The sequence below is a fragment of the Salvelinus sp. IW2-2015 genome, linkage group LG5 (genome assembly GCF_002910315.2).
Source record: "Salvelinus sp. IW2-2015 linkage group LG5, ASM291031v2, whole genome shotgun sequence".
Classification (NCBI taxonomy): Eukaryota; Metazoa; Chordata; class Actinopteri; order Salmoniformes; family Salmonidae; genus Salvelinus; species Salvelinus sp. IW2-2015.
Window position 1 is genome coordinate 28149255 of NC_036844.1, and position 24241 is coordinate 28173495.

The 24241-nt window shown below is 42.2% G+C and overlaps 1 protein-coding gene across 2 annotated transcripts; it reads left to right on the forward strand.

Annotated features, from left to right (window-relative positions):
• The first annotated feature begins 1326 nt into the window (after positions 1 to 1326).
• LOC111964181 (nuclear RNA export factor 1) lies at positions 1327 to 23822 on the forward strand. 2 transcript variants are annotated; one of them, XM_023987955.2, is made up of 21 exons: positions 1327 to 1541; positions 9622 to 9853; positions 9956 to 10100; positions 10200 to 10283; positions 10538 to 10642; positions 10990 to 11070; positions 11305 to 11374; positions 11490 to 11578; positions 11667 to 11774; positions 11984 to 12093; positions 17457 to 17493; positions 17640 to 17711; positions 17808 to 17863; positions 19143 to 19250; positions 22290 to 22348; positions 22520 to 22635; positions 22721 to 22763; positions 22886 to 22958; positions 23073 to 23255; positions 23418 to 23478; positions 23650 to 23822. In XM_023987955.2, the coding sequence occupies exons 1-21, from the start codon at positions 1508 to 1510 to the stop codon at positions 23686 to 23688; spliced, it is 1905 nt and encodes a 634-aa protein (XP_023843723.1). In that variant the 5' UTR covers positions 1327 to 1507; the 3' UTR covers positions 23689 to 23822. The 2 variants fall into 2 exon arrangements, with proteins under 2 accessions (XP_023843723.1, XP_070299746.1); XM_070443645.1 differs by lacking the exon at positions 1327 to 1541 and adding an exon at positions 9106 to 9188.
• The last annotated feature ends 419 nt before the right edge of the window (positions 23823 to 24241 follow it).

The following is a 24241-nucleotide window of genomic DNA, read 5'->3' on the forward strand; positions in this document are numbered from 1 at the left end:
CCTAATTAATTTATTTCAATTGACTGATTTCCTCATATGAACTGTAACTCAGTAAAATCTTTGAAATTGTTGCATGTTGCGTTTATATTTTTGTTAAGTATATTTCATGTGGAAAGTTTTGTTTCTCGGCGTACACATCATGGACAAACTGAAATGGTCCACCCACACATACAGCGCAAGAGCGCCTCTTCAACCTCAGGAGGCTGAATAAATTTGGCTTGTCACCTAAAACCCTCACAAACTTTTACAGATGCACAATTGAGAGCATACTGTTGGGCTGTATCACCGCCCTCAACCGCAAGGCTCTCCAGAGGGTGGTGCGGTCTGCACAACGCATCACCGGGTCAAACTACCTGCCCTCCAGGACACCTACAGCACCCAATGTCATAGGAAGGCCAAAAAGATCATCAAGGACAACAGCCACCCGAGCCACTGCCTGTTCACCCCGCTACCATCCAGAAGGCGAGGTCAGTACAGGTGCATCAAAGCTGGGACCCGAAAGACTGAAAAACAGCTTCTATCTCAAGGCCATCAGACTGTTATACAGTCATCACTAACTCAGAGAGGCTGCTGCCTACATACAGACTCAAATCATTGGCCACTTTAATAAATGGATCACTAGTCACTTTAAATAATGCCACTTTAATAATGTTTACATATCTTACATTACTCATCTCGTATGTATATACTGTATTTTATACCATCTATTGCATCTTCCCTATGCCGCTCGGTCATTGCTCATCCATGTATTTATATGTACATATTCTTATTTAGATTTGTGTGTATTAGGTAGTTGTTGTGGAATTGTTAGATTACTTGTTAGATATTACTGCACTGTCGGAACTAGAAGCACAAGCATTTCGCTACACTCACATTAACATCTGCTAACCATGTGTATCGATTGGTGATAATGTAAAACTGTTGACTAATTAAAATAAAAAAAATTGGCTTTACGATGAACGATGGAGTTGTCAAGAGCACAAACAGATCTGGGACCAGGGTCCGTACTTACAAAGCGTCTCAGAGTAGGGGTGCTGATCTAGGACCAGGTACCCCTTGTCAATTCACTATCATCTAAAATGCCAAACTGATCCTAGGTCAGCATTCATACTCTGGGATGCTTTACTACAGGTTGATTTGCTGGCCTACTATGGAACAAAACACTTTTTTTTTTTTACTTCACACTGTGAGATCCAGCATCAGAGGACCACACACAAACAAATAATACGTACATTTAAGAAATGTATCATGAAAATGTGTGAGAATTGTTTTTTCACATTTGAGAAATAAGTGTCATGAGGTTATCATTACCAGAGGGTCGTGAGCAAAGCGAGTTCGAGACCATTGCACATGCTCAGACGGCGGGGCCGTAAAGCTACATTGCATGTTACGAACAAAGCGAATGTCTTTGCTAACTTTTCACGGACGATAAACGCACATTTGCTGTACATATATAACTAACAATACCCACTATTATTGGAGTTAAGTGGGTGTTCGGTTCCTGACTATGTCAACAGCCGACGATTCACGTTACTACAATGGTACGTTGATGTTAGCTAGCTATCGTTAACGAACGTAGCTAACTAGCTACCTGTAAACAACAATGTTCTTCCTTGCCAGTTATTTTTCTTTCGTAATACGACATGTGTTCTGAATTGGATAACTAGGAGTTGACACTATCTATAAATGATTTAACTTGTCAGCTTGGTAGGTAGCTAGCAATATAAAGTAATTAGCTAGCTGTGGTTAAACTTTAGAAGCTAGTTAGCTAGAACGTTTATATGTAACGTTGGCGCATTGTTTTACTCAGGACCATGGTGCGTGTGCGGGTACATTTTTATATGACAATACATCTAGTTGGCTAACGTCACCTCTTGTGTTATAGACGTAGGTAACTAGTTACTGTAGCCAACATCAACGTTTAGTAATTTCACAACTAGCGCTCTAGCTACATCACAACATTGAAATTTGGCTGAAAACGTGTCTGCGTAGTAAAGCGAGAATTGGGCGATTCCACGCCACGAAGGCCCAGAAATAAATTAATAAATACCTGAGGGATAGGGCTGGAGAAATGTAACGACTCTTAAATTCATAGACAAGGAATGATCAAGAGTGATATCAAATTGACGGTTTTAACCATGTTTTGAGGCGATATAGTGTTTGTTTGCGTTGACTTTGTTTACATTGGAGTGAAAAAGCTTGTTTTATTGTGATGGGGTACGACAGTTGAACTAAGCTATTTTTTTAATTGATTTGACCTTTTATTTAACTAGGCAAGTCGGTTAAGAACAAATTCTTATTTTCAATGACGGCCTAGGAACAGTGGGTTAACTACCTTGTTCAGGGGCAGAACGACAGATTTTTACCTTGTCAGCTTTGCGATTCGATCTTGCAACATTTTGGTTACTTGTCCAACGCTCTAACCACTAGGCTACCTGCCGCCCCAATGGGGCATGTTTGTCATATTTTTCAAGATTCAATGGGTACATTTAATTAATTCAGAAGTCTCTAAATGGATGAAGCAACTGCAGATTGCCCCTTTAATAAAACACAATTTTCCCACCACCATGAAAGAGGGACTAATGATACAGTACTTCCTGATATTGCATAGTATGTTCAGTCAGGGGTAAATAACAGACTGCTGCAACCTGATTGGGTTAACGCAGTGCGCATCATCCAGAAATTGTCTAAAAGTGGTGGTGGAAAATTGTGTTTTATTAACCCTTTACACACATGGGAATTGGCCTATATGGATAGGGCTAAATTGAAATGTTTCTTACAGAAGAAATATGAAATTAATAACCATGGTAGCAATTGAAAGGGAACAGTTTGGAGATTATTAGAAAATTATTAGACCAAAGGTGACGACAACCGTTCACCTGACACGACTGAATCCAGACATTACACTGTTGAGTTTGTTTCACAGTTACTGTACTTTTTGCCACATTTGTTGATGGATAAATCTGAAAATATTCTGGATACATTCAGTAACATAAGAATATTCCTGGAAAATGTGGGGTAGTTGCAACAAAAGACAAAGTGACAAGGGTTTGAGTGAGAGTACTAACTGGTGCCTCCAGTGTGCACAGGTCCTAAGTAACTGTTACTGTTTGCGCAATCCAAAAACGGCCTGTTATAAATCGCAATCTCGGTGTTATGAAAGCTTCATTTGAAAGCTTGTTCTATTGGCACCATTATTAGCTACAGTTGAAGTCGAAATTCCTGACATTTAATCCTAGTAAAAATTCCCTGTCTTAGGTCAGTTAGGATCACCACATTATTTTAATAATGTGAAATGTCAGAATAATAGTAAAGTGATTTATTTCAGCTTATTTCTTTCATCACATTCCCAGTGGGTCAGAAGTTTACATACACTAAATTAGTATTTGGTAGCATTGCCTTTAAATTGTTTAACTTGGGTCAAACATTTCAGTAGCTTTCCACAAGCTTCCCACAATAAGTTGGGTGAATTTTAGCCCATTCCTCCTGACAGAGCTGGTGTAACTGAGTCAGGTTTCTAGGCCTCCTTGCTCGCACACACTTTTTCAGTTCTGCCCACAATTTTTCTATAGGATTGAGGTCAGGGCTGTGTGATGGCCACTCCAATACCTTGACTTTGTTGTCCTTAAACCATTTTGCCACAACTTTGGAAGTATGCTTGGGGTCATTGTCAATTTGGAAGACCCATTTGCGACCTAGCTTTAACTTCCTGACTGATGTCTTGAGATGTTGCTTCAATAAATCCACATAATTTTGCTTCCTCATGAGCCATTTATTTTGTGAAGTGCACCAGTCCCTCCTGCAGCAAAGCACCTCCACAACATGATGCTGTCACCCCTGTGCTTCACGGTTGGAATGGTGTTCTTCGGCTTGCAAGCCTCCCCCTTTTTCGTCCAAACATAACGATGGTCATTATGGCCAAACAGTTCTATTTTTGTTTCATCAGACCAGAGGACAATTCTCCAAAAAAGTACGATCTTTGTTCCCATGTGCAGTTGCAAACCGTAGTCTGGCTTTTTTATGGTGGTTTTGGAGCAGTGGCTTCTTCCTTGCTGAGCGGCCTTTCAGGTTATGTCGATATAGGACTTGTTTTACTGTGGATATAGATACTTTCATACCTGTTTCCTCCAGTATCTTCACAAGGTCCTTTGCTGTTGTTCTGAGATTGATTTGCACTTTTCGCACAAAAGTACGTTCATCTCTAGGAGACAGAACGCGTCTCCTTCCTGAGCGGTATGACGGCTGCGTGATCCCATGGTGTTTATACTTGCGTACTATTGTTTGTACAGATGAACGTGGTACCTTCAGGCGTTTGGAAATTGATCCCAAGGATGAACCAGACTTGTGGAGGTCTACAATTGGTTTTCTGAGGTCTTGGCTGATTTCTTTTGATTTTCCCATGTCAAGCAAAGAGGCACTGAGTTTGAAGGTAGGCCTTGAAATACATCCACAGGTACACCTCCAATTGACCCAAACGATGTTAATTATCCTATCAGAAGCTTCTAAAGCCATGACATCATTTTCTGGAATTTTCCAAGCTGTTTAAAGGCACAGTCAACTTAGTATATGTAAACTTCTGACCCACTTGAATTGTGATACAGTGAATTATAAGTGATATCTGTCTGTAAACAGTTGGGGAAATTACTTGTGTCATGCACAAAGTAGATGTCCTAACTACAGGTCGACCGATTAATCGGAATGGCCGATTAATTAGGGCCGATTTCAAGTTTTCATAACATTTGGTAATCGGCATTTTTGGACACCAATTGTGGCCGATTACATTGCACTCCACGAGGAGACTGCGTGGCAGGCTGACTACCTGTTACGCGAGTGCAGCAAGAAGCCAAAATAAGTTGCTAGCTAGCATTAAACGTATCTTATAAAAAACAATCAATCTTAACATAATCACTAGTTAACTACACATGGTTGATGATATTACTAGTTCATCTAGCTTGTCCTGCGTTGCATATAATTGATGCGGTGCCTGTTAATTTCTCATCGAATCCCAGCCTACTTCGCCAAACGGGTGATGATTTAACAAGCGCATTTGCGAAAAAGCACTGTCGTTGCACCAATGTGTACCTAACCATAAACATCGATGCCTTTCTTTAAAATCAATACACAAGTATATATTTTTAAACCTGCATATTTAGTTAATTTTGCCTGCTAACACGAATTTCATTTAACTAGGGAAATTGTGTCACTTCTCTTGCGTTCCGTGCAAGCAGAGTCAGGGTATATGCAGCAGTTTGGGCCGCGTGGCTCGTTGCGAACTATGTGAAGACCATTTCTTCCTAACAACGACCGTCATTAATTTGCCAGAATTGTACATAATTATGACATAACATTGAAGGTTGTGCAATGTAACAGCAATATTTAGACTTAGGGATGCCACCCGTTAGATAAAATACGGAACGGTTCCTTATTTCACTGAAAGAATCAACGTTTTGTTTTTAAAATGATCGTTTCCGGATTTGACCATATTAATAACCTAAGGCTCGTATTTCTTTGTGTTATTATGTTATAATTAAGTCTATGATTTGATAGAGCAGTCTGACTGAGCGGTGGTAGGCAGCAGCAGGCTCATAAGCATTCATTCAAACAGCACTTTCGTGCATTTGCCAGCAGCTCTTCGCTGTGCTTCAAACATTGAGCTGTTTATGACTTCAAGCCTATCAACTCCCGAGATTAGGCTGGTGTAACCGATGTGATATGGCTAGCTAGTTAGCGGGGTGCGCGCTAATAACGTTTCAATCGGTGACATCACTCGCTCTGAGACCTTGAAGTAGTTGTTCCCCTTGCTCTGCAAGGGCCGTGGCTTTCGTGGAGCGATGGGTAACGATGCTTCGAGGGTGGCTGTTGTCGATGTGTCCCTGGTTGGAGCACAGGTAGGGGCGAGGAAAAGGACGGAAGCTATACTGTTACACTGGCAGTACTATAGTGCCTATAAGAACATCCAATAGTCAAACGTATATGAAATACAAATGGTATAGAGAGAAATAGTCCTATAATAACTACAACCTAAAACTTCTTACCTGGGAATATTGAAGACTCATGTTCAGGAACCACCAGCTTTCATATGTTCTGAGCAAGGAACTTAAAAGTTAGCTTTTTTAATGGCACAAATTGCACTTTTACTTTCTTCTCCAACACTTTGTTTTTGCATTATTTAAACCAAATTGAACATGTTTAATTATTTATTTGAGGCTAAATTGATTTTATTTATGTATTATATTAAGTTAAAATAAAAGTGTTCATTGTTCATTCAGTATTGTTGTAATTGTCATTATAAATATTATAAATAAATAAATCGGCCGATTAATCGGTATCGGCTTTTTTTGGTCCTCCAATAATCGGTATCGGCGTTGAAAAATCATAATCGGTCGACCTCTAGGCCTAACTGACTTGCCAAAACTATAGTTTGATAACAAGAAATTTGTGGTGGTTGAAAAACGAGTTTTAATGACTCCAACTTCAGTGTATGTAAACTTTCACCTTCAACTGTAAGTTAAAAAATACTATATTACATACTATATGTTAGGCTTTCACAATACAATTCAGGGAAACGGATCAGGATTTCGGTGCACATAGAAAGTGGTCTTGAGTGAATTCAGTTGCGTGTGCCATGGCAAGTTTTCTTCACAATAGACAAACAAACACAGGCTCATTCTGTTCAGATCAACCCAGGGTATGACGCCATGTCATCTTGTAACTGTACATCAAACATAGTAATTATAAATGTCGTCACTATTTATGATATGGAAATGTGAAGTGCACATTTGGACTCGCAGGTGTTTGGCTTGCTTGTATCACATCAAAGCAGTATTTATTATAATCCTCAACGTCTCATCTTTCTAAATACATAGTCCTCTTAATTTACAGCATTTCCCTCGCTCAGACAACCAAAATGTTGCAATAGTTACCCAATTAGCAGGAGGAATGGGGGCAACTTCTTGTTGCGCAAGGGAATTTTTTATGTACAAAAAACAGTCGCTGGGTGACGTGTATTACCGGCTGTGCAGATTAGAGTAGTGTACCCTTTAAGCCCACATACCCATTACGCCCCCTTCCATCTTTGAATTACAATAAAAAACGAAATGTTCTGCTGTTTAATGTTTTAACCAATTCATCTAGTTGTTATGGCCATACATTTTTATTCTAAGCTAATCAATGTTTTTGTTTTATGTTATTGATAGTTTTTTGTAAATTCCCACTGGTGGTCAATTTTCAAAGCAACAAAAAAACTTTGGTGTGGAGGCGACACTCTAACACATTTTCAGATATTTTTTGTACCTTCTCAGATAAGTGATAATACTTTATGTAAAATTAAGGATTTCATTTGCTGATATATGCACATGATGGCTTATTTCATGGACATTAATTACCATCTAATGCCAATTGAAAATATGGGTTTTTCATGCTATCAATCGTGTGTGCCTGCATGTCAGTCACAAAGTAGCAACATAACTTAATATACATAACTTAATAACTTAATAATAATATATTTCAGGAATTCACAGCTTACATTTTTAAATGCAGTTGATGTTATTTTACTGTTAAATTAACTTTGCATTGTTTAACATAGATACCATTTTTGTAATTGTACATTTCTCAGGTGGGCTTAGGTTACAGTAGCACAAAAAGCACCCCTTATATACAGAATGTAAATGATAAAGAAATATTGTTCAATACGAACTTTGCATAATATTGTAGTCTATAGTGTATATTTCTACCCCAAACCATTGGTTTCCAAATATTTAATGAGTAGACTGATATTTTTTTCATACTTCAAGGGGTCTTAAAATTCAAAATCAAATAGGAAAATTATCCTTGCTATGACCTTCTTAAAACAATTCCATATACTGTAGCTTAGTAGACACCCCCCCCCCCCCCCTTCAAAAGTACCAGCGAGCCCGCTGCAAGAGTATATTGGTGCTACACATTGGAGTTTCCAAAATGTTTGCATTGTAATTTCAGGAAATGTCCATAATATGTCTGCAGTAATGGTGGAATGATAGTGTTTCATAGTATTACTTACCCGTCATTGTTGTGATTGGCTGTGATATTTGCCAATTGATTTCTGCTGCCGGAGCGGTATTTGTTAATGGGAAAGCTGTTTTGACTTTGTGGCTGTGTTATCTAGTGGAAATTGGGTCAAACGGCCAATATTAACTGAACCAAAATATTAATGCAACATGTAAAGTGTTGGTCCCATGTTACATGAGCTGAAATAAAAGATTCCAGACATTTTCCACACACAAACAAACGTTTCTCAAAAATGCACAAATTTGTTTACATCCCTGTTAGTGAACATTTCTCCTTTGCCAATATCCACCTGACAGGTGTGGCATATCAAGGAGCTGATTAAACAGCATGATCACTACACCTGTGCACTCTAAAATGTGCAGTTTTGTCACACAACACAATGCCACAGATGTCTCAAGTTTTTAGGGAGCGTGCAATTGTCATGCAGACTGCAGGAATGTCCAACAGAGCTGTTGCCAGAGAATTGAATGTTAATTTCTCTACCATAAGCCGTCTCAACGTTGTTTTAGAGAATTTGGCAGTACGTCTAACCGGCCACACAACCGTAGACTACATGTAACCCCGCCCGCCCAGGACCTCCACATCTGGCTTCTTCACCTGCGGGATTTTATGAGGCCAGCCACCTGGACATATGATGAAGCTGAAGAGTATTTCTGTCTATAATAAAGCCCTTTTGCAGGGGAATACTCATTCTGAATGGCTATTCCTGGCTCCCCAGTGGGTCGGCCTATGCCCTTCCAGGACCACCCATGGCTGCGCCCCTGGCCAGTCATGTGAAATCCATAGATTATGGCCTAATTAATTTTTCAATTGACTGATTTCCTTATATGAACTGGAACTCAGTAAAATCGTTAATTGTTGCATGTGGCATTTTTCTAATTTTGTTCAGTATAGAAATCGCTCTGTAATTTCCTGGTTGCTAAAATTCTACACTGTTCGCTCAATTGAAGTTTATGTGAGAGAAAAAAACAAGCACTGAATAGTGTAGGGAATCATTGTAACATCTAAATTGCTGTGAAATATATTTTCAATAACAAAAAATATCGTTTTTAGAGCTGTTTGAAGCTGGTGGACCAAAACCGAAAGTAAAAGACTCAAGGACGAGTCTCCACCATATTACGGGGAAATGGGATGTGGGGGAGGTGAGATTTGTTTTGAATGCTGCCTAGTGCTGTTGCAATTCAGCTAGCTTCCACATAGGGGAGAAATTCTGTGTAGCACTTTTAAACAATATGTCTAAAATGAAGCAAAATCCAAAAGGTACTTTTGAGATATTAGTGTTTGTAATGTTGAATACATTTGTGACATTGTATTTCATAACAAAGCATATCAAACATCCTTCCTCCCAATGAAGTTTATATATGAGAAATGCCAGAACAATCTGAGATACCAAAAATATTTTCGGGCCTTCCTGGTGTGGAATCGCCCAGCTAGCGTTCTTGCCAAACATGCATGATATCAAACGAAGATGACAGACCAGATCTGGGCCATTACTAGGCTAATAACTGCTGTAGCTTGGTTAAATTCAATTTTCTGTGAACTCAATACTTACTATAGTGACTCTTTGTCCATCAGATCACGATGACCGAGTTGGAGGACAAAAGGTTCGCAACCGTAAAGGCAGAGGGCCTTTCAGGGCCCCTATGTATAGTGACCAGGGGCCAGTAGGACCAGGGCCAAGACCAAGACATCGTGGTAGCCAAAGAGGCGGCGGCGGCCCGGGACACAGAGCGAGATTCGACGATGAGGATGGAGATGTGGCAATGACGGACAGCAACTCCCAAGATGGATCCTCCCAACACAGATTGTGAGTTTGTCAGGCTGAAGACAGAGTATTTCACTGAACATGTTTTTAGGTTTGATCTTAGAAGTTATCCTTTATCCACCCTCATGTTTTTTCCCCTGCTAGTAACCCTTATGGAAGGCCAAATCGGCGTGGTGATGACCGATTTGACCGGGGCCGCAGAGGTGGTGGAGGAGGTCACAGGGGTCGTGGGAATAACAAAGGAGGGGATGGAGGTGGAGGTGGCCGCAAGAACTGGTTCAAGATGTCTGTGAGTCCACGTTGTAAAATAGTGGGATAGCTTTACAGATTTACCAAACTGTCATTGATTGGATTGTACTTAGTCAATGCTAAATTGTGACTCTTGCAGGTCCCCTATGGAAAGAAATACGACAAAGACTGGCTGATAACAGCACTGCAGAATATCTGCTCCATGCCCTTCACGCCAGTACATGTAAGTGACCGCTGCCTAGGGGCTCTTTTTGTTAGTCAATCTAGTCCAGAAATAGACTGAACAGTGTTTCCCCTTTATGCATTTAGCAGCTGTGCCTCCACTGCAACTAAAAAAATATATATAAAATAAATGTTTTATTTACCTCTGCCACCACTGCTGAAATAAATTCTAGGGGAAACACTGGACTTAGTTTCATTCCCCTGAAATAGCTTCATTTTATTGACATTCTCTTTTTTCACCTCTGTTTTCCAAAGTACCACGTAGAGGGAAACCGAGCAGAGTTCTTTATTGATGATTCCACGACTGCGAATGCCTTGTTTAAAGTATCACGGAAGATCACAGACAAAGAGGGCTACAAGGTACTATTTTTTTTTCTCTCCACAAAACCGACCTCTGCTGGTTTTATCAAATGGTGTTAAGCGGGATATTTCTGGCAGACTGGACACCAGACATGAACACATTAATAACGCCAGCAGAAGTTTTCGATTAAGCAACAAGGCTGGCGTCAAAGTTAAGTTTGATGGCAATCAATAAGGATGGGACCATCAATAAATAGGACCTTGAGAAGGGGTCACGGTAAGGCTGTGGTTAATGATTAGGGCTTCGGAAAGGGCTTTCAATAGAAATTCTAGGACATAACCATTTCCCCCTGGGGATAGTCATTAAAAAACATGCCATTCACTCCTCCATCCTCCATCTTGTCCAGGTGACTGTACTGATGAATCCCTGTCCTCCACCCTCCTTTCTTCAGTCTGAACTAAAGCCAGCTGATCTGGAGCACCTGAAGGTAAGAAAAGGAGACCAGCTCTTGAATAGGAGGAGTGATTGTTTTAATAACATTATTGTATTGATATTAGAGCCATCAGCAAGGTTATTACTTTTTCTTTCCTTCAACTCTACTTAGTAATGCCTCCTATTCTTTCAAGTACCCGCTAATGATAACAGTGCAACATTCATTATTTAGTTTCATGTATAGAGAGGTGTATGGGCTGAATGCGTAAAACTGTCTTTCTCTCATTAGCAATGCATGGCTAAACGTTTTGATGGCTCTCAACAAGCCCTGGACTTGAACAACATCCGGATAGACCCAGGTACACGGCAAGAGCAATTAGTCGCATCAAACGTTTTTCAATGTTGTATTTGCGTTATACGACATGTATTCTGGTAGTGCCGTCCAACACTCCTATACTTCCCTGATTTTCACAGACCTGGTGTCCCAGAACATTGATGTGACTTTGAACAGAAAGAACTCCATGCGTGCTGTTATTAAGATAATTGAGGAGAATATTCCAGAGGTATGGATGTGGTCGGTTCTTGTAGCTGAATAATGAAAGAATATGGATGCCTTCCTCTCCTCTTATCCCTTCTCCTTTCCTTCCACAGCTTGTTTGTCTGAACCTTAGCAACAACAAGCTATTTAGGCTGGATGACCTGTCAGAGCTGGTCAACAAGGTTCCCAACCTGAAGACACTCAACCTTTCTCATAACGAGGTGAGGAGACTGGGTCTGGTTGTGGCTCAACGGGACCTAACCCCAGCACTGACCTTTACTGGGCCTGCACAAAGTCTCCTCTTACTTTTCAGTTATTCACGTAATTAATTTAGTCAATTGACTGGGACTAGGAGTTTTCTCTCTGTGTCCGTTCTTGTGAGTAACACCTGGCTGTTTTATTGGATGTTCTTTTCCTGCCATCATTCCAGTTAAAGACAGAGCGCGAGCTGGACAGGATCAAGGGTCTTAAGCTGGTGGAGTTATGGCTTGAGAGGAACCCCCTTTGCGACTATTTCAAGGACCAGGCTTCATACATCAGGTCAGTCTGTGCTCAGGATGGCTGGGTGGGTAATGGTAGGCTGTTGACGGTGTGATATGCTCAGGATGGCTGGGTGGGTAATGAAGTAGCGCTAAGTCCTGACCGGATGTTGCATGTGCCCAGGATGGCCTGGGTGGCCGGTAATGGATAGGCTAGTACCCTGACGGAACATCGCTGTCTGATATGCTCAGGATGGCTGGGTGGGTAATGGTAGGCTGTTGACGGTGTGATGTGCTCAGGATGGCTGGGTGGGTAATGGTAGGCTGTTGACAGTGTGTTGTAAGATGGTTGGGAGGGGGGATAGTTCATTCTATTCCCTGTATTTCAGGGGGTAATTTGAATGTATTCAGGAAAGCCCTACTCTGTGGGATATCACATGTTATTTATGGATTATATGAGCCAGGAAGGACATGTTTGGTCTGGTACTACTGAATAGCAGCACAACGCTCAACTTCGAAGGAACCGGAGTGACTTGTTGATCACCATGCTATCAGAGAGTCTCACTGAGCCCTCCCACATTACTTCAATAACATAGGTGGTGATTAAGTTGTTAAGACTTGACATTATCTGTTCTTGGGCAAGTGTTGAAATCGCACAAACCTAATCGATGCTTGTGGGGAAGCACCTCAGTTCAAATGTAAAGCCACGTTTATGATTCTTTTTATTTTAGGTGCATGCCATATGTGCCCATGTTATTAACATGATCAAACCATGAACCTCTTCATACTATATAGTTCAATATTAACCAGCCAACAAACGCATGCACAAGCATTTCACTACACTCGCATTAACATCTGCTAACCATGTGTATGTGACAAATACAATTTGATTTGATGGTTTTAGTTGAGGAAAATGGCTATCATTTCAATAATTTCTACACCCATGCCCCCTTCTAGATGCAGGTTTAACTGTCTGTCTGGGTACTCTCTTTTTGTTGTCCGTCTCAACTGATCTCACGCTTTCCCTCTCTGAAACTCAGCAGCTGATCTTTCCTCCATTTGTTTTCTGCAGTGAAGATGGCCCTGTGCCACCTACAGACACCCCTGTATTAATTTAAATAAAATCCTGACAATTTAAATTTCAAGAGCCACTACCTCTAGCATACATAACTTAGCATGGATAATACTGACCACAGCATTGTGAATGAGACCCATACTTTGGGAAGAGCTTGGATCACTAAAATGGCATTGTGGAAAAGGAATCCTTTTGTAGCTCAGGTGGTAGAGCATGACGCTTGTAACGCCAGGGTAGTGGTTTTGATTCCCGGGACCACCCATACGTAAAATGTATGAATGCAAGCCTATAGGTCACTTTGGATAAAAGCATCTACCAAATGGCATATAGTGTATGTGTATATATATTAAAGATTCATATGGGAACATGGTGTTGGTACATCCTCTCATCCTCCCCTATACGGGTCATGAAATGTGGCCAGTGAAGAGGGCTGGTTAGCCAATGACGGGTAAGATCCCACCTTTGATACCGGGACAACCTAAGACAGGCACAGTCGTGCATCTGGCCACATCATTCCTACGTACGTATGCACTTTGATACGTACAGTATATGCTGAACGAAGAAGACATTGAAGTAAAGAACAAAGATTTGCGCTACAGGCCTGGGGTTGGTGCGGGAGAGAGGTTTCCAAAAAGCCAAGCAGAGTCCCCAAATACAAGCTTTCTCATAATTTCCTTAAATCTAACATGCCTTCAAGGCTTGTTTGTTCCACAAGTTGGTTGACACATCTCAGAATGTAACAGCTGGAGTGAAGGAGAGGCTTTGAGAACGAGGGACACAAAGATGTATCAAGAGACCCTCAATTAGTGGGATTTCTAAATATATGAAGTTGATTTCCAGTTAAGGATATAACATTTAATGTTTATTCTGTGGTCATAAACACATGCAGTCACCTCAGAATGGTCACTGATAAAGTTTAGGACTTGTTTGGTCCTTCCTCAGATATCCCTCTCAACATGTTTCCCTAAAAAGAAAAATGTTTGTTTAATAGGGCTTGGATGCCCTATTTGTTTAACCACCCCCAAAATGTTAAAGTTGAAGTGGGGTCCAAAATTGTATTTATTTTTGGTACCAAAAATGTTGTGTAAGATATGCAGTATCATTCTTGCATTAATCAATGCTAGCAACAGAGGTTCCTTCTGTAGTGGCGCTCAGGGCCCAGCTCTTTCTGTTTCTTTTCTTTTCTATTTGTGTCTTTTCTTCATCTGAAGGGGATGCTTTGCATGGTCTCCTCAAATAACACATTTTCTATTCCTTAAGGCTCGCTAACATACCACTCAATCACCCTAGTGGAATTGCATCTTCTATCAAAGCTTTTTGTGAACTCCTCTTTGCTGTTTTGGTTTGATCATGCCTGTCTTGTTCTATGTTACCATAAGTTTTCCCTCTTCCCTTTCTACCTGAAACGACATGGTGTAACTAACCAACCTTAATGTAATGGATTAACCCCCCCGTGTATACCCATGATTCATGTCAATCTTTCATCTCCAACAGTCTCCATCACCTCCTCTACAGTCTTTAGATTCCATTTCACTGTCTCTTGGTCATGTGACGTGTGTGTGTGTGTGTCAGACACCTCAAACATGCAACATTTGAGTAGTTTGACCATAATCTCACTCTTGTGGTCTCTACCAAGTACATTGGTTACACCACGGGCCACTCCCCTATGCGTGTGAAAAGCACTGATTTGTCTCTTGTTGGTATGGGGCGCTCACAACCAACGTTCACACCCCTACGACCCCTTCCAAGACAACGTGTGTTTCGGCGTTTAGGGGGGGACGGTGAGTATCATCACAAAGGGGTGAGTACATTGCCACAGGAAAGGGGGCCGAGGCCTACCGAGTGGCGCAGTGGTTTAAGGCACTGATCAGTGCTAGATGCGTCACTACAGATCCAGGTTCGATCCCGGGCTGTATCGCAGCCGGCCGCAACCGGGAGACCCATGAGGCGACACACAATTGGCCAAGCATCGTCCGGGTTAGGGGAGGGTTTGGCCGGCTGGGATGTCCTTGTCCCATCGCGCTCTAGCGACTCCTTGTGGCTTCTGGGCGCATGCACGCTGACACGGTCGCCAGGTGTACGGTGTTTCCTCCAACACGTTGGTGCGGCTGGCTTCCGGGTTAAGCAAGCAGTGTGTCAAGAAGCAGTGCAGCTTGGCAGGGTTGTGTTTCGGAGGACTCATGGCTCTCGACCTTCGCCTCTCCCGAGTCCGCATGGGAGTTGCAGTGATGGGACAAGGCTGTAACTAACAATTGGATATCACGAAATTGGGGTAAAAAGTACAAAAAAATACATAAATAAAGAAAAGTGGCTGTCGTCATAGATTGATTTGGTATTGGTTTATCTGTATTGTACCGTTCATATTAGTACAAGAGGATGTGTCGTTGTAGCATTGAGTACCTCTCCACTGATATGCAGAGCTGACTATGTCATGATCAGGCATGGGTGTGTTCTATTCTGAACAATCAGTTCGAACCAATATATGCCGTTATAATGACGAATCAAGTCCATGTTGGTCTTTACTGCCTAGTTCCGTTCCCTCATTTCAGTTAACTGTATGGACAGGGATTATATCAACATTTGGGTGGCTATTAGAGATCCTTATCCATGGGTGAGGCTGTGAGTGCATGAGCATATACAGTGGGGAGAACAAGTATTTGATACACTGCCAATTTTGCAGGTTTTCCTACTTACAAAGCATGTAGAGGTCTGTAATTTTTATCATAGGTACACTTCAACTGTGAGAGACGGAATCTAAAACAAAAATCCAGAAAATCACATTGTATGATTTTTAAGTAATTAATTTGCATTTTATTGCATGACATAAGTATTTGATCACCTTATACCAACAGTAAATTCCGGCTCTCACAGACCTGTTCGTTTTTCTTAAGAAGCCCTCCTGTTCTCCACTCATTACCTGTATTAACTGCACCTGTTTGAACTCGTTACCTGTATAAAAGACACCTGTCCACACACTCAATCAAACAGACTCCAACCTCTCCACAATGGCCAAGACAAGAGAGCTGTGTAAGGACATCAGGGATAAAATTGTAGACCTGCACAAGGCTGGGATGGGCTACAGGACAATAGGCAAGCAGCTTGGTGAGAAGGCAGCAACTGTTGGCGCAATTATTAGAAAATGGAAGAAGTTCAGGATGACGGTCAATCACCCTCGGTCTGGGGCTCCATGCAAGATCTCACCTCGTGGGGCATCAATGATCATGAGGAAGTTGAGGGATCAGCCCAGAACTACACGGCAGGACCTGGTCAATGACCTGAAGAAGAGCTGGACCACCGTTTCAAAAAAACCATTAGAACACACTACGCCGTCATGGTATAAAATCCTGCAGCGCACGCCAAGGTCCCTCTGCTCAAGCCAGCGCATGTCCAGGCCGTTTGAAGTTTGGCCAATGACCATCTGGATGATCCAGAGGAGGAATGGGAGAAGGTCATGTGGTCTGATGAGACAAAAATAGAGCTTTTTTGGTCTAAACTCCACTCGCCGTGTTTGGAGGAAGAAGGATGAGTACAACCCCAAGAACACCATCCAACCGTGAAGCATGGAGGTGGAAACATCATTCTTTGGGGATGCTTTTCTGCAAAGGGGACAGAGAACTGCACCGTATTGAGGGAGGATGGATGGCCATGTATCGCGAGATCTTGGCCAAAAACAACTACCTTCCTCAGTAAGAGCATTGAAGATGGGTCGTGCACGGGTCTTCCAGCATGACAACGCCCCGAAACACACAGCCAGGGCAACTAAGGAGTGCTCCTAAGAAGCATCTCAAGGTCCTGGAGGGCCTAGCAGTCTCCAGACTGAACCCAAAAGAAATCTTTGAGAGGGAGCTGAAAGTCCGTATTGTCCAGCGACAGCCCCGAAACCTGCACAGGATCTGGGAAAAGGTCTGTATGGAGGAGGTGGCCAAAAATCCCTGCTGCAGTGTGTGCAAACCTGGCCAAGAACTACAGGAAACGTATATCTCTGTAATTGCAAACAAAGGTTTTCTGTACCAAATATAATTTAAGTTCTGCTTTTCTGATGTATTCAAATACTTATGTCATGCAATAAAATGCAAATTAATTACTTAAAAATCATACAATGTGATTTTCTGGATTTTTGTTTTAGATTCCGTCTCTCACAGTTGAAGTGTACCTATATAAAAATTACAGACCTCTACATGCTTTGTAAGTAGGAAAACCTGCAAAATCGGCAGTGTATCAAATACTTGTTCTCCCCACTGTATATGCGTTTGTGGTTGAATAGTGTTTAGGGGGATGACTCTGTCTTTATATATAATCAGCACTAACTCCTGTCTCTTATCTTCTGTGTTTTTGTGAATGTCGGACAGCGAGGTGAGAGAGAGGTTCCCCAGGCTTCTCAAACTGGTAAGGATTCAATCAAACGCTTTTAGGATTTCGACAATTGTTTATTCAACTCGTTTTGGATATTATTATTGTATTTTGTGAAGAATTTACATCTCTTCAATTAGTCATCTTTGTATTCTCTCCTTGACCTCTCTAACTCTCACTAGGACGGTCAGGATCTCCCCCCGCCCATAGTCTTTGATGTGGAGGTGACTCCTGCCGCCCTTCCACCTTGCAAGGTAATACATGCACACCATTGGTTCTCATTTAGGGGCTTTGCATGTAACCGTGTGTCAGTTTTCTTTTAAATTCTCACCCTTCGACTGATGTCACAGCCCAGCTACTTCTGCTCTGAAGAGATCAAGACTCCCATCGTTGGCTTCCTACAACAGTGAGTTTTATGTTGAATCCACGGACACAAATGCATACACATTACTGTACAAATATACACGTACACTACACACTGTTATAGATGCGGTAAAAAGGTCAATGGAACTCGACCAAAACAATGGAAATGCCAAGGAAACGCTTGGTGGAAAGATTATGAATAACCTCATTGCTCCCCAGCAAAATTATCCTACATTTAGGCCATTGTTTATATGTGTATTTCACACAATGTTGATATAGAAATCATCCTATAATGCTTGTATGGATGTCAACCCCTATACATGTTCATGTCATCGTCACCAATCAACTGCATTACAGTTAAAGACTACTTTGAACATCACCACTGATTTCTGTATGCTAGTGTTAGCAGTTGATGTTACAATTCAATAGCACAGACCCCAAAGCAAATCCGGGAGAAAAATAGGTTTATTCAATGCTATGTTGAGAGGTAGATGTTCATTCACCCCTGTCCTCAGTGATTCTCTCCTCAGAACAAAGGGACAGGATGTAGTTTTATAACCCAGCCCTAGCATGTGGTTGACCAATTAGAATTCCTTGCAATAAAACTGGGCCAATGGCCAAATAACAAGTATCCTATTTCAGCCTCAATGTATAAACAATTTGGACCAATGAGAACTCGCCAAGTAGCTATGAGTCCCGGACTGAAATTCCTCCCATGTCTCTGACCCATTGATCATTAATCCCCTATTACAGAAAAAACACAATTTCCATTGATCGTTAGTACTATATTGACTTTTAGTACTCTATTGACCTATTGTCCTCAGGGTGTGTATTTATCTTCAAAATATTCTTACACTAGCTATGCTACCAGCTTATACAAACGGAAGTTAACATTTTAGCAGTCACTACTAAACCCTGAAAAGGGACAACTTCTAAATGTTATGCAGTGAAAACAGCCAAATATATCCAAATCAGACTGTAGTAACCACATTGTGGGCCTGTTACAATACATCAATCATGACGGATTTGACAAATATCCACTTTGTTAGAGCCGATTTGTTAAATGTGAGCCAATCCGGCGTTCCATTAACCTCTTTACCGCATGGAGCCTTTGCAAATCTCAACTAAGCCAGAACCCAAAATGCTCTGATGCACTACAACACACCTTTGTTTTTGTTTAAAACAAAAAGGCAGCAAGATTTTTTTTTTTTTTATAAGACACATTGATCTGCTTTGATAGTATCTATTTGTACTGATTGGAAATGTAAGTTGTTGTGTGTTTCTTATGATGTAAGTTTTTAAAGAATAACTTTTCCCCCCAGATACTACAGTGTGTATGACTCCGGAGACAGGCAGCCTTTGTTAGATGCCTACCACGATGGAGCAACCTTCTCCTTGAGCATGCCCTTCACCATGCAGAACCCCTCCAGGTACCCCTTGGCTAGTTATTAATGTTCCCTGTCTCCAGCAGCATTCATAAACAGTGTCAAAAAAAAAAGTTAAAGATGGCGCCAGGGGAGATGGCTACCGTTTTACGGGCTCCTAACCAATTGTGCTGTTGTGTGCGGGTTTTTTGCGTTATTTTTAACTTATTTTGTACATAATGTTTCTGCCACCGTCTCTTATGACCGAAAAGAGCATCTGGATATCAGGACAGTGATTACTCACCTCGTACTGGATCATGATTTTTTTCTTTAACGAGTTAGACGAGAAGGGTTTGCTTCAGACACCCGACAAGGCCCAAATCCACGTCATTCACATGAAGAAGAGACGGAGATATCGGGGATGTAGGTCAGGGTTCCTTGTAAGGATCCGAGGGCGAATGAGTAATCCCCCTCTACCATCAGTCCTATTAGCCAACGTGCAATCAACAAAATGGATGAGCTCCGATCTAGACTATTATACCAACGGGACATTAAAAACTGTAATATCTTATGTTTCACCGAGTCATGCATGAAAGACGACATGGATAACATACAGCTGGCGGGGTTTTCAGTCCATCGGCAAGATAGAACAGCTGCCTCCGTTAAGACAAGGGGTGGCGGTCTGTGTCTATTTATAAATAACAGCTGGTGCACAAAATCTAATTTTAAGAAAATCTCAAGATTTTGCTCGCTTGATGTAGAGTATCTCATAAGCTGTAAACCACACTATTTACCAAGAGAGTTTTCATCTATATTTTTGGTAGCTGTTTATCTACCGCCACAAACCGATGCTGGCACTAAGACGGCACTCAACGAGCTGTATAAGGCCATACGCAAACAAGAAAATGCTCATCCAGAGACGGTACACCACATCAGTCACTGACTTCATCAATAAGTGCATTGATGACGTCGTCCCCATAGGGACCGTATGTACATACCCCAACCAGAAGCCATGGATTACAGGCAACATCCGCACTGAACTAAAGGGTAGAGCTGCCGCTTTCAAGGAGCGGGAGTCTAACAAGAAATCCCACTATGCCCTCCGACGAACCATCAAACAGGCAAAGCATCAATACAGGACTAAGATTGAATCGTACTACACTGGCTCCGATGCTTGTTGGATGTGGCAGGGCTTGCAAACTATAACGGACTACCAAGGGAAGCACAGCCACGAGCTTCCCAATGACACGAGCCTACCAGACGAGCTAAATAACTTCTATGCTCGCTTCGAGGCAAGCAACACTGAAGCATGCATGAGAGCTATAGCTGTTCCGGACGACTGTGTGATCACGCTCTCCGTAGCCGATGTAAGTAAGACCTTCAAACATTCAAAAGGCCGCAGGGCCAGACTGATTACCAGGACGTGTACTCCGAGCAGGCGCTGACCAACTGGCAAGTGTCTTCACTGACATTTTCAACCTGTCCGTGACCGAGTCTGTAATACCAACATGTTTCAAGAAGACCACCATAGTCCCTGTGCCCAAGAACACTAAGGTAACCTGCTTAAATGACTACCGACCCGTAGCATTCATGTCTGTAGCCATGAAGTGCTTGGAAAGGCTGGTCATGGCTCACATCATCACCATTATCCAAGAAACCCTAGACCCACCCCAATTTGTATACCGCCCCAACAGACCCACAGATTATGCAATCTCTATTGCACTTCACACTGCCCTTTCTCACCTGAACAAAAGGAACACCTATGTGAGAATGCTCATTGACTGCAGCTCAGGGTTCAACACCATAGTGCCCTCAAAGATCATCAATAAGCTAAGAACCTTGGGACTAAACACCTTCCTCTGCAACTGAATCATGGACTTCCTGATGGGCTGCCCCCAGGTGGTAAGGGTAGGTAACAACACATCTGCCACGCTGATCCTCAACACAGGGGCCCCTCAGGGGTGTGTGCTCAGTCCCCTCCTGTACTCCTTGTTCACCCATGACTGCATGGCCAAGCACGTTTGCTTAAGTTTGCTGACGACACAAGGTAGGCCTGATCACCGACAACGATGAAACAGCCTATAAGGAGGAGGTCAGTGCCAGGATAACAAACTCCCTCACCGTGATCAAGACAAAGGGGATGATTGTGAACTACAGAAAAAGGAGGACTGAGCACGTCCCATTCTCATCGACGGGGCTGCAGTGGAGCAGGTTGAGATCTTCAAGTTCCTTGGTATCCACATCACCAACAAACTATCATGGTCCAAACACACCAAGACAGTCGTGAAGAGGGCACGACAACGCCTATTCCCCTTCAGGAGACTGAAAAGATTTGGCATGGGTCCTCAGATTCTCAAAAAGTTCTACAGCTGCACCATCAAGAGCATCCTGACTGGTTGCATCACTGCCTGGTATGGCAACTGCTCGGCCTCTGACCGCAAGGCACTACAGAGGGTAGTGTGTACGGCCCAATACATCACTGGGGCCAAGCTTGCTGCCATCCAGGACCTCTATACCAGGCGGTGTCAGAGGAAGGCCCCAAAAAATTGCCGAAGACTCCAGCCGCCCTAGTCAGACTGTTCTCTCTGCTACCACACGGCAAGCGGTACCAATTCTAGGTCCAAAAGGCTTCTTAACAGCTTCTACCCTCAAGCCATAAGACTCCTGAACAGCAAGTCAAATGACTACCCAGGCATTTTGCTTTGTCCCAACCCCACCCCCATTTTTACGCTGCTGCTGCTCTGTTTATTATCCATGCAGTCACTTGACCTCTACCTACATGTACATATTACCTTCACAAACCGGTGCCCCACGCACATTGACTGTACCGGTAGGCCCTGTATATAGCCGCGCTACTGTTTTATTGTTGCTCCTTAATTATTTATTGTTCTTCTATTTATTTACTTCAGTTTATTTTAGTAAATACTATTAAATAAGTGTTAACTGCATTGTTGGTTAAGGTAAGTAAGCATTTCACTAAGGTCTACTACACCTGTTGTATTCGGCGCATGTGACAAATAACATTTGATTTGAGTCACTCAGTATCACCTATTTGTCACCTGTTTCTAAGGTAGTCAGTTGGTCACTGTCTCCCTTTGTCTCTAGGTGCAGTCTTGGAGATTACCATAAAGACAGTCGCAACCTGAAAAAGCTCAAGGATCCCAGTGAGTCTCGGACTTCTGAATCGCTACTTCAGTTTTCAGAAGTGATGGTTGTCATGATGTCATCTCTTGCAAATGTAGTCTGAATAAAGTAAACCTGTTGGTAGTGAGTCACCATGATTGTGTTCACTCATATACACAAAGTAAATTATTTGAATACCTTTGTTCTTTCAGCCACACGATTCCGCTTACTGAAGCACACTCGTCTGAATGTGGTGGCTTTCCTGAGCGAACTGCCCAAAACGCAGCATGACACTGCATCTCTAATTGTGGACGTCAACACCTTCACCGTGAGTAGAGTACTTTTATAACCATCAATTCACATTCAAAGCCCATGACCATCCTTGATCTCCTGTCCCTCTCCTACTCCTGTAGAACACGTTACTGTCGTTCACAGTCACTGGAGTGTTCAAAGAAGGTATGCTTGTTCAACTTTTCTAACTTGGTTAACGTATGTAGTTTCCCTATTTTGTTCCCCACATTTTCATTCCACAAAAAGTCATGAACCATGTATGTTGCTTTCTCCTTCTGTCACGCCAGTTGAAGGTAAATCCCGCGACTCTGTGAGAGCTTTCTGCCGGGTGTTTGTCACAGTGCCAGCTGGAGGGACAAGGTAGGCCCTACAGCTAGCCAAAACTCAGCCAGAAATGTACTTTGTCTTGATCTCACTAAAAATGTTGATACTAATGGGGGGCGAATTCCTCATGTATTCCTCTCGTTTCAAAAGTCTTTGCATAGTGAATGACGAGCTATTTGTGCGCATCGCTACAACGGAGGAGATCCAGCATGCGTTCGCTGCTTCCGCCCCCACTCCCTCCAGCAGCCCAGTGCCCACCCTCACCGCCCCCCAGCAGGAGATGCTCTCTGCCTTCTCACTCAAGTCCGGCATGAATCTTGAATGGTCCCAGAAGTAAGTGGGAAACAGTTACTTTGCATTTGATTTTAAGTGGGCTCAAGTAGTGACAAACGCTGTCCCCTATTGTCACGTTGCTTTGTTTTTTTATGTACAGGGTTTTGTGGGTGGAATGTTGCATTCATATTGGTTCTAACCTACTTTATCAATGTATATCAGGTGCCTACAGGACAATGAGTGGGATTTCAACCGAGCAGGGCAGGTCTTCACAGACCTCAAGGTAAATAGCTCCATATATTACTCTGTAAACGAGACCGTAAACATTCCTAGATTCAAATCTTCATCCTAGTAAAGTATGTAAGGGAGCAATGTGTGTTGCTTTAGTTTTGACTGAATGTTATGCAACCTTTTAGGCTTCAGATAGCAAAACCTCTGCTCCATTTCTCCTCAGGCTCATGGAAAGATCCCAGATGTCGCTTTCATAAAGTGAACAGGAATGACTGTGAAGATTTTTAATTGTCATTGGTCTTATTTCCGTTGATTCTTATGCAGTTACCCTTCTGGATTACAAGATAACATATACTTCATTATTTGTGTACTTATAATTAAACATGATTTAACGTGTTCAAATAGGCTTGTTATTTCATCACACCGAACATCTTCCTAATATTGAGTGGCAGCCCCCATTTTGCTCTCAGAACAGKATGGACTCTATGCTAGCCCATGTTGGCTGGATATCCTTTGGGTGGTGGACCATTCTTGATACATGGGAAACAGAGTGTGAAAAACCCAGTATTGTTGCACCTACTACCATACCCTGTTCAAAGGCACTTCAATCTTTTGTCCTACTCATGTCTCAAGGCTTAAAAATGTTTGAACCTGTCTCCTCCGCTTCGTCTACACTGAAGTGGATTAAACAAGTCACCAATCTCGGAAAGAGCAGGTGTTCCTAATGTTTTGTATGCAAGTAGTTTTGCGTTACGTTGATTGCAAACCTTTTGATGAACTTACAAGGATTCAAAAGAACTGCCATGCCTTTTAAC